This window comes from Mustela lutreola, chromosome 6 (genome assembly GCF_030435805.1).
Source record: "Mustela lutreola isolate mMusLut2 chromosome 6, mMusLut2.pri, whole genome shotgun sequence".
NCBI lineage: Eukaryota > Metazoa > Chordata > Mammalia > Carnivora > Mustelidae > Mustela > Mustela lutreola.
Window position 1 is genome coordinate 38,587,805 of NC_081295.1, and position 11,203 is coordinate 38,599,007.

General features: G+C 37.1%; 1 protein-coding gene and 1 pseudogene across 1 annotated transcript; one reads left to right on the forward strand and one right to left on the reverse strand.

The window, feature by feature from the left end:
• Nucleotides 1-289: 289 nt before the first annotated feature.
• LOC131834568 (U2 small nuclear ribonucleoprotein A'-like) lies at nucleotides 290-7,779 on the reverse strand. Its single transcript, XM_059179273.1, has 3 exons — nucleotides 7,735-7,779; nucleotides 7,142-7,222; nucleotides 290-1,389 (listed from the first exon to the last, which is right to left on the reverse strand). The coding sequence occupies exons 1-3, from the start codon at nucleotides 7,777-7,779 to the stop codon at nucleotides 649-651; spliced, it is 867 nt and encodes a 288-aa protein (XP_059035256.1). The 3' UTR covers nucleotides 290-648.
• A 2,523-nt stretch (nucleotides 7,780-10,302) lies between these two features.
• On the forward strand, nucleotides 10,303-10,918 carry LOC131834569 (ferritin light chain-like; annotated as a pseudogene).
• The last annotated feature ends 285 nt before the right edge of the window (nucleotides 10,919-11,203 follow it).

Here is an 11,203-nt window from a genome sequence, read left to right on the forward strand (position 1 = left end):
TACCAAGCCTCTGCTCAGTACGGAGGCTGTCCATCTCTCTGTCTGTCAGTCTGTCTGTCCCCTGCTGCCTGCTTTCTCTCTGTCTTCAAAATAAATAAATCTTTAAAAAAATTCCTTTAAATTCTTTCTTTTGTTTCAGCAGTGCTGAGTTCAATCTGTCCTATTGAAATAATCTTGAATTCCATTGCAATTTTCTTTTTATTTTTTTTAATCTTGAGTTTTACTAAGAATTTAAAAATCTAAACATTTTATAGAGGCCTGGAAGCGTACTCAGAAACACTGCCCTCTGGCATTTCCAACATCCACACGTCCATATACCTCACTGCACTGCACCTCCCCACCAAGACAGGCAACTTGGCAGCACAGTGAATGTCGCTGTGTTTTTACTATTTGTAGAAAACTGGCATTTAGATTTAAGAATTAATAATATTACAAAATTACCAGCAGCAGTCTTAAGCATTTTAACAATGCTTATGAACTCCACTTTGCTGACCCAAACAAAGCTATTATTCCAAGTTCAACAAGCAGGACTTGTCCCAAGGAGGCATAGTATACATCCTGCAGATACTCAGGCCACATTGTTCAGGATCCATTTGTGACTGTGTCTTCTCCCATCTCCTCTTCTCTGTCATCAGTGGGATCTGATCTTCATTCCCTGCCAGGTATTTGCCCGGACTGCAGCAAGCCCTTCAGCCCCTCCACTTCAGCCAGGGTAGATGCATTCCCTATAGCATTCTTGATTGCTTCTATATCTCCTGGAGATGGCCCACCTTTCTTCTTGTCAGTTGGCAAACCAGCACCTGGGTTGAAAGTTTTGCTTCTCCTGGAAATATCCTTTGCAAGTTGTGCACCTCGTTTGCCCTTGAACATTTTCTCTGCTTCCTGACGCTCTTTTAGTTTCACCTTCTGGAAATCCAGTACTCTGACTTGCGGAACTTTATAAATTACATATAGTCTGTAATGCTTCTTATTTGTTACAGGATTTCTTAGAATACTTAGGTAAGTCAGTGATTTGAGAGATGCCAAAGGGTCCAGATCACCCAGTTCCACAAGACTACTGTTGGTGAGAATGAGTTCTGTCAGACAGGCTAGAGCCTGATCAAGTCCCTCACCTATACGGCATATTCTATTGTTGTTTACTAACAATGTTTTCAGTCTTCTTAACAAAGGAAAACCATCCAGTTTCCTGATTTCATTGTCAGAAAAGTCAATAGCATCAAACTGGTCTAAGATAGCACCTAGATTTTCAATGACAGGAATTTTATACCCCCGGAGGTCCAGCTCGCGGTCCCGCACGGCGTTGGTGTACTGAGCCACCAGCTGGATCAACTCTGCGGTCAGTTTCACCGTCCTGCCGCCTCCCGCTGCCGGTACCACGGCCCGCCGGCTCTTGAATAAAACCCTGATTACTACTTTAAATAAGTGTCTGTTGCATTTTTTTTTCTGACAGTTAATAGATATTAAGTGTAAATATTCACATAAGAAAACATGTTTTAAGGAATGAAGATTAAAATATTATATCCCTACATTGTGTATTGCTTCTTACAAACAATATTATTTCTATAACATTTTTAAATGTTGCGAAAAGCTTCCAAAGACATTACTTAACTTAATTTTCACAATACGTCAGTAAGATTGATAATAACAGTATCATTGGGCTAACTTTTAGACATCTGAGACTTGAATTAGTTGTCCTGCCTGAAATTATAGCACAAAAGAGCCCTCTAGAGTTTCACTAGAAGTGAGCATTTCTTGGGTCCCCTACCTATTCCTCATGTATCCACAATCTCCAGGTTCCACATCATAGTTATCGTTAATGCACCATTCACATAATTGTTGAGTTACCCAGATTTCTATCACCACAAGAACATGGTAAAATTGTAATTTCACTGAAGTTCTTTGACTTCAGTTACTCTGTTTTATACCTTACCTTAAAAAGCCACATTATTTTATTTCCATGTAAATTTATGTTATCTATATGTTAATCCATTTTGACAAAGACTAAACTATGAAGTATATTTGCTTCTTATATGGAGTCCAGAGACTGACACAATTTTTTAAACACAACAGGAAATCAATATTGTTGAGTGGATGTATTAATGAAGTCAGACTTTTGAGAAATTATATCTGTATTTCTAGAATGTTCAGGACAAGGTTCGCACACTATTGATAACCAAAAGCCAATAAATATTGGTTCAGGAGAAAAATGATGATTGTTCAGTTCCATGTTACCAAGTTTTGAGTGTAGCATCCATACAGTAAAATATTCCCTAAAAGAATCTACTTCCTTACTTTTATGGTGTTTTTTGTTTTTTTTTTAAAACAGCTTATTTGTTAACCCTATATGCCAATCATTATGAATGAGTTCAGAAGGTATACTCTAAGGTGCTGTAGTCAGAGAGAACAATAGAATTAATTACACAAGAAACACTGTGACATTCACATTTATGAGAAAAGTGAGCACAAGAAGAGTTAATATGTGCAGAGCATCTTTTCATTTAGTTTGTGATACTTTTATGAATATGAAACTAAGAGAAAGGAAGATCACTAATCTAATCCATAGAAGTTCTTGGGTACTAACACAGGTTTCATTGATCCCAGTATCTAACCTCATTCTACTGTCTAGATATTTTCCTCATTTTGCCTTAAACCCAAACCCTTCACACACACACAGTTTAAATCCTCCAACCAGTTACGTCACTGAGGCAGAGAAAAATTATATACAAACAGGACACTCAGAAAATAAAAGCATGTTGTGGATATCTGAAGTATTCAAAATGGGAAAAATGAATATACACTAAATACATGCACATATATGCATACTTTTCCATGTTTATATTAGAGGAAAATCTCTTATTTTCTTTTATACTACATACAACTCTACTATGACAATAGTTCACTTCTGGTCACTGAATGTGTTAGTTTTTCTCACACCAGGCAATTCTGCAACAACAGCTGGGTGTCCTACAATTTGACTCAATTCTGATGTTGTCTACCTACAGATTGCATTGGATCTCATAGATTAAAAAGTCAGTCCCAGGAGACTCCCCTGCCAGCCATTTCGGATGCCAATAGCAAGTCCAGGTTGCCATCTGTGCTTCTGATCAACCAGCTATAAATCAGAAGTTATTCATGACTCCCTTCTAAGGTTCAATTAATTTGCTAGACTGGCTCACATAACTAAAGAAAACATTCATTTAATAGATTACCAGTTTATTATAAAAGGATATAAATCGCTATCAGTCAGATAGAAGAGATGCATAATGCAGAGTATAGGAAGGACTGTGGAGCTTCTGTGCAATAAGAACATATCACTTCTCTTGCATTTGTACATGCTCATCAACCTGGAAGATCTCCAATTCCCATCATTTTAAGTTTCTATGGAGGCTGCATTACATAGGCATGATTGATTAAATCACCAGCCATTGGTGATTGAACTCAATCTCCAGCATCTCTCCTCTCCCTGGAGGGTGGGGCTCAAATCTCCAACTCTCTGGTAAAGATTGGTTTCCCTGGCAACCAACCCTCATCTTGATGTTATCTAGGGGCTTTCCAAAAGTCACTTCCTAAACTTAAACTGAGGTGTGGTTGAAAAGATCTCCTTGTGAATGACAAAAGTCACTCCTGTCACTGAAAACATTCCAAGAGTTTTAGGAGTTTGTTTCCAAAACCCAGCGACAAAAACTTTGGGCCAGGTCTGCATTTCCCAAGGCAGGAACACCATCATCTAAGTCATTTAAGCATTCTCTATTATACCACATACGTACAATACATATGTATATTGTGTGGTATATGTCTATGATTTTTCCTATAATATATATTAGTAATTCTTCAAAAATAGTTATTTTATTCAAAAGATACATATATTATAGACTTCAACTTGAGAAAATCCTATCTAATAAATAAAATAAAACAAAATGAAATTTACATAAGAACATGTAGGACAAAACAAAACAAAACAAACAAAAAACTGATTAACAACCTCTGATACAGTCTGTTCAACTTCCTGATAAAATTTCCACTGAAGAAGAAACTCAAATTATTTTTTTTATGAGAATATTTGAAGGAGGTTGTCAAAGTAATTCTTTTATGCCAAAATTTTGGGAGCATCCTCAGTTTTAAGCTAAGTGCTTAAATACACCAAAAGCCAGTACTAGTGAAAATGTCAAAACAAACTCCCTGACTGTAGGAAGAAAGGAAGAGAGATCTCATTGACTGGCTTTATTTCCCTTTGTCTTCTTGTAATGGTCTAGCTGTTGGTTAAGGTCTGTGGTTTATTATGGTTATCGGAGACAGAATAAAATAGAAGCAGATTGTGAAATATTGTAAAGGGACAATCATAAAAGCAGTAAAATTTTCTAATATCCTACCAGAAAGACTAGATTTTTTCTTGCTGTTCTTGACCACATAACCTTTAGAGAGAGAATGTCTAGTAATGGCAGCATTTTCCTTTAGTAATAAGATAATATATGATATCTATCACTTACAAATACACACACACACACACACACACACACACACGAGGATGTTTTCCTGATGTTTCAAAGAAAGAGAATAGTACAATAAGTGATCTCCTATTAAAAAAACAAAACAAAACAGAAAACAAACAAACATGAAAATGTTTCAGTATAAGACCACACAGCGGCAGAGGGAATCAGGAATTGAAAGTCTTATGGAGAGACTATTATAAGATAAAAGTAAAGTAGGTGAAAATCTAAAGAGCAGCAGAGATGGAAAAAAGACTTGGATGAGACATTGAACTCTTGCAAGGAAACTAGAACAGAAAGAGCAGAATCAAAATCTGCAAGTGAGGTGATTACAAAAATTAATTGTTCAGGAAAATTGAATTAATAATCTGGAGGAGAATGTTTTTAAAAAATCCATTAGTCTACGAAAATGAAAAAGAAATGATCAATGAAAGTGAACATGATTGATGTCAATGACATACACACTGTGGAGGTTTCACTTGCAGAAAACTGGTGTCCTTAAAAAATGGTGCAAATAAATATAAGAAAGAAGGCATAAACTGAGTATAAATCATAACACATGATTTCAATTTGGTAATAAGGATAAAGAGTGTGTGTGCATGCATAAATATATATCTCATGAATATGTACATATTTGTGAGGGGTTGTGTGACACCAAGTAGTTTTCTTTGGTTGGAGGGAGGTATTATTTTCCAAAATAGTTTTTCATTTTCCTATTTGTAACAATAAGCAGGTACTTACTATAAAAACATTAAATAAAATGTTGATGAAATTGAAAAACATGAATTAAATTACCCAGAGTGAGCAAAATTAAGAAAGCATTACCCAGTAAGTACTGTTGTTTTAATAAGATCTATTTTTCTAGATGTGTCCATGTTACTAATTTACTATACCTGTGTTTCTATTATTCTAAACCAGCAAACTATATCATCACAGAAGGGTGCAAATAATTCAGCAAGACCATTTCATTCTATTCATATGACTGACTGTACATTCTTTTGTTAAATCTGCTGATTTTTCCCAGAGGAAACCCTTACACCCTACAAAATCATAAAGTTGAAATGAATAAAGGTAGCAAAGTGCTAAGTAATTCTGAAATTATTCATTTTCTGTTACTGTGGGACAAAATGGAATAGGAAGGGGTGGGACAGAATGTCCAATTTAGGATGATGAAGTTATTAAGAGGTTTCTTGTCTGCCTACATTTCAACAGAACTGTTCTTTCTATATATACTGAATAGGTAAATAGAAAGATAGATGATAGATGGTGGATAGGTAGACTTTTGTACAGAAGTAAGTTTATCTATCAATACACACACATACACACACATATGCTGATATCTACAAAGTAAAATCATTGGTCATTCATGCTTTTAGGTTAGTTACTTTATGAAATAATTACCCAATAGAGATCAAATTAAGTGATACTGAGACTGGAGAATAGGAATGGGAAAACAATAAAAATATGAATGAATGGAAAACATATGGTAGTGTAGTCTGAACTTCTGTATGCTAGTATAGTTCTCAACTTGATACTCAAAGAGCTATCTGTACCTTGGCATTCAGTGTCTATCTATTCTATTGTTGAGAATACATATGATTAAGATGATTTCTATCATCTGGGGTCCTTGAATAACATAGACTTTTTAAGGCATCCACATAATTCACCATACAATGATCTGAACTGATTTTAAAACATCCATCAAAAAGCTTAAATGGCATTTCTGGGCCATGTTATGGACCTTTTTACTTATTGCCTATATGTAAATTTCTTGTTTTGAAAGACAGTAGCATTTTATATGGTTTTTGCCATCTGAATGATAAGTGCAATTGTGTACAATAAAAAGGATTGCTTTGAGGCAGTTGAGATTTAATTAAATTCACTGAGCTTTGTGATTAAAAAAAAAATGCTATTCCTAAAACTAGAATGCACACAACACATTCCAACATTTTGGAACCAATATTAGACTTCTCTCTTACTTCATTACAAGTTATGACAGATGATTTGAAAAGAAAGCAACATGGAAAATGTATCAATTTTGACAATAGTTCAGAATTCATAGTTAGCATCAGTATTGTGGATTATTCAAATAAGTATGTGCTTCAATATTTACAACTAAAATGTATTTAAATTCTCAATTTAATACTACTCTTTTATATACTCTGGTCTTATACTTATCTCTATCAATTAAAAAAGTAAATATTTAAACATATGCCTGCCATTTAAGATATAAAAGAATTTTATATCTTCACTTGATTGTAAACTCTTGAAGTCCTAACACCATACCTTATATTTCTTTCTTTATTTTACTGGATGCTTATCATAGTATAATCACTTGGCATATCCTTGCTGATTAATTGACTGATTAATTATTCATCAAATTTCAACGGCATTTTTCCTCAAAAAGATCAAAGAGTTCTACAGCAAACTGCAAATTTATAGCATTTAGCAGTACAGAGTTGAAAATAGTAAATCCAGGGAGGATGTAGGAAAAAAATAATCAAAGGGATGAGGAAGGACAAATGATAAAATCAATTCAACACATACTTACTGGTTATCTAATTTTATGCATTGGACTACATTTCAAAATCATTTTGCCATGAGAGATGATTTTAGTACACTGGTGGAAAAGTAGAAAAAGTCTTCTCTATTACCCAGTCCTCATAGATTTTGTCTGGATCCGTGTAGGTATGCTTCCTTTCCAGCTTGAAGCCTTGTTTCAGTTTTTCAGATTTCTGTGCAATGGGTCAGAAACTCATGCTGCTGGTGCCAAACAGTTCAGCTAGAGAGAAAATATATGCGGCCAGGGGTTGGGGGGAGCCTAGAAGCAGGGAATCACTTGACTACACAGAAGACCCTGAACCCTCATTATCCCACATTTTAGGCCAGGCATAAATGATTTGTATGCAGCATAGCTAAATTTCCAGTAAAGTCGCTCCACTCTCAAAATGCTATACAAATGTATGTGCTGGGAAAGGAAGGAATGAGGGAGAGGGAGGGCACATCGATTCCACTATGTAGTAATGGAAATTGCCTGCTCAGAGAAGTGTCCCTGCGGCATCCGGTCTGTCCTAGTGACTTATCTCATGCTGCTGAGATAGCTCTCGCCTAAGTACTGGCACAAAGAGTGTGGGTAGAAAAGGAGCCTCCAGAGTCAACCATGAACAAGAATAAGAGAATTCAGAAGCCAATATTAAATTGTCAAACTAAATCTTCTGGAGTAATGGGGCACTACAGGAATCATTACATTACATTTCTGGAAAACTTCGTTCAGATAGTTTTGACAGCGCATGATACCGAGTAGCAGAGCGTTGGAGCCCAACTACCAGCCACTCTGCCCTTGGGTAGAAAGGCATTTATATTACAGTTCGTGCAACACTGATACCACTCTTGCTCGTATTCCTGCGTGCTTTTATGACTGCACATTTTCCAGTGAGGAAAAAGCCTGGGAATATCATTTCCTATGGCAAATGGTTGACTTGTTTGTATTATAAACACGGTTTGGAGATTTTGAGTTGCTTTAAATACTTAAACATTTACTTGTAAGTGTTATTCTGAAACAGGTATGTTGTCTAATATAAAAATATTTTTAGATAATTCCCAAATCCTCTTTACATTGATGCTATCTAAACCAACATAGAGATCACCTGATCATCTAATCACTAAAGAGATTATTATAGTCCTAATTGATTTTATAAGTTGTATTTACCATTTAATTTATAATTTATCTTGCCTGTTTACATTATTTAGTTTCAAGAATACTGGTCTTCGATATGCATTAGGTATTTCAAATAGTAAGCTATTTGTTGCAATAATGTTCTTTCTCTTCCTTCTAAGTCCATAAACACATATCTATATTTGCTCTCTCTTTTACTACCTTTTAGCTCTTTCCTTGCACTTTTATTCCATGTTTTCTTTGAGAACAAAAGTTGTTTATTATTATTATTATTCCATACGGTAATAGGAAATGAATACTTAGAAATTCGAAGAGTGGTCAAGTGGAAAAACATTTCAGGGAGAGTTTGGTACTGAAGATTCTGTTCTGTCCTATAGTAACATTTCTGGCTGATGCATTTGTTTTTGTATTAGATTACACCCATAAAAAAGGAACACATCAGAAGAGTGTTATAAAGTTTCATACTTGGCCTCTCATTCTATTTCATCACAAGGCATGGAGACAATTCAGAGTATAATAAAGAAACACTGGGGAAAACAGCTTGGTGAATGGATACAATTATTTCATTTACAACTCACTCATCTAATTGTCTCCTATGGTCTGCTCATTATTGTTTAAAGAACAGAAACTAAAATGAAGAAATTGAAGTCTTTGTCACACCTATATTTGTGAAAGTTTGAACATAGATTTTAAAGCAGAACCTGTAAGGGCCAGTTCGCACATTTGAGTTACAGTTAAATCTTAACTCCCAAGATGAAGGGTCAATGAAGTCCTAGATAGTGACTTTTATGAAGTGGCTAGTTACTTGTTGATTCTGCAAGACTCCCTCCCTCCCCGTGTCACCCTCACAAACACAGATCATCCACCAGGCCTGCTTTAAACCCATTACAAGTGTGTTTACAACAAATGTGAGCATAGTTGTAGATTTTTGCGTGATTTAAAAAGCAACAAAAATTATCGGTAAAAGTAGCAGAATCAGTGAAATTATAAGGGGAAAACAGGTAAGAAAAAATACTCTTGGTTCTCCAAGTCTAAAATTAAAAAATTGAGTAAACTATCTTTTTTTTTTTTTTTAAGATTTTATCTATATACTTGACAGAAAGAGAGATTATAAGTAGGCATAGAGAATGGAAGCAGGCTCCCTGCTAAGCAGAGCGCCCAATGTAGGGCTTAATCCCAGGACCCTGACATCATGACCTGTGCCAAAGGCAGAGGCTTAACCCACTGAACCACCCAGGCGCCTCTTGAGTAAGCTCTTTTTTTAGACGTCTTACAGTTCTATATTCTGTGTCCATGAGACACATTCGTATGGAATGTACTGATGAAAATACAATTGCTATACTGTTTGCAAATTGGGAGTTTTCAATTAGCAGTTGAGAGCTGCAAGTCAAAAATGGCAAGAGGAGGGGGCGCCTTGGTGGCTCAGTGGGATAAAGTCTCTGCCTTCGGCTCATGTCCTGATCCCAGGGTCCTGGGATCCCGTGGCATCTGGCTCTCTGCTCAGTAGGGAGCCTGATTCCCCCTCTCTCTGTCTCTGCCTGCCTCTCTGCCCACTTGTGCCTGATTCCCCCTCTCTTTGTCTCTGCCTGCCTCTCTGCCCACTTGTGCCTGATTCCCCCTCTCTCTGTTTCTGCCTGCCTCTCTGCCCACTTGTGATCTCTCTGTCAAATAAATAAATAAATTAAATTAAAATGGCAAGAGGAGTTTTAACACTGATGTTTAGCCCAGTAGCCACTCCCATCTCTACAAAAACAAATAATAGAAGGAAAAACCCAACATAGTCAAATAGTTATCAAACAATATTCATAGAATAGGCCACCTAGGAAAAATAAACAAACAAAAATGCTTCTTCCTTTTTGCTATGAAAATTGTTCTTTACAATTCCTTGACGAAAACACTGGATGTGGAAAATATATAGTGAGTGTTTTGTGCCTGTGTACAAAATATCTTCAAGATTTTTGATGATTTGCATTTAATAAATTTGAATATTTACAAAATATTTTTACTACATTAATATTTTATTACCTTAACATGAAAATAAGGGTATATTAAGGAGATAAGTCAGTTAAGGTAAAAGAAACCAAATAATTTATGCACAGAGAGGCTGGACTTCAAGCTTCATGTAATCATAATACCTAGATGGGGTATCATCAAAAATGCCTGATTTGTCAGAATTATTTCACCGAGGTGGAGGCCGCCGTCAACCGTCTGGTCAAACATGCATCTGCAGGCCTCCTACACCTACCTCTCTCTTCCATTTCGACCGTGACGATGTGGCTCTGGAAGGTGTGGGGCACTTCTCCCGCGAGTTGGCAGAGGAGAAGCGCGAGGGGGCCGAGCGTCTCTTGAAGATGCAAAACCAGCGTGGCGGCCGCGCCCTCTTCCAGGACGTCCAGAAGCCATCCCAAGATGAGTTGGGGGGAAAGCCTGGACGCCATGGAAGCTGCCCTGGTTCTGGAGAAGAGCCTGAACCAGGCCCTTGTGGAGCTGCACGCCCTGGGTTCTGCCCGCACAGACCCCCATCTCTGTGACTTTCTGGAGAACCACTTCCTGGATGAGGAGGTGACACTCATCAAGAAGAAGGGCGACCCCCTGACGAACCTCCGCAGGCTGGCCGGCCCCCAGGCTGGGCTGGGCGAGTATCTCTTCGAGAGGCTCACCCTCAAGCACCACTAGGAGCTCTGGAGACCAGCAGCATCCTTTGAGGGGTCCTCGCTGACATCCGTGCCCCAGCCTCTCCCTGCAGCCAGAGGCAGCTTTGAGCCCTCTCCCAAGTCCTGGACCAAATGGAAACAATAAAGCTTTTTGCAGCAAAAACAAAACAAAACAAACAAACAACAAAAAAATACCTCTCACGACCTGGTGTAAGCCCCCTGTGCCAGTCTCCTGAGACAGATTTAATGTTTCAGAACCTGAAAGCAGCTTGTTAGTCAGAATTCACACAATAGCTTCAATACAAAGTGAAACAAATTGTGACACCACAATCTCAGACCAATACACGGAAGAGATGGAAATTTCCCTCTATCCGTGATTTTGACAG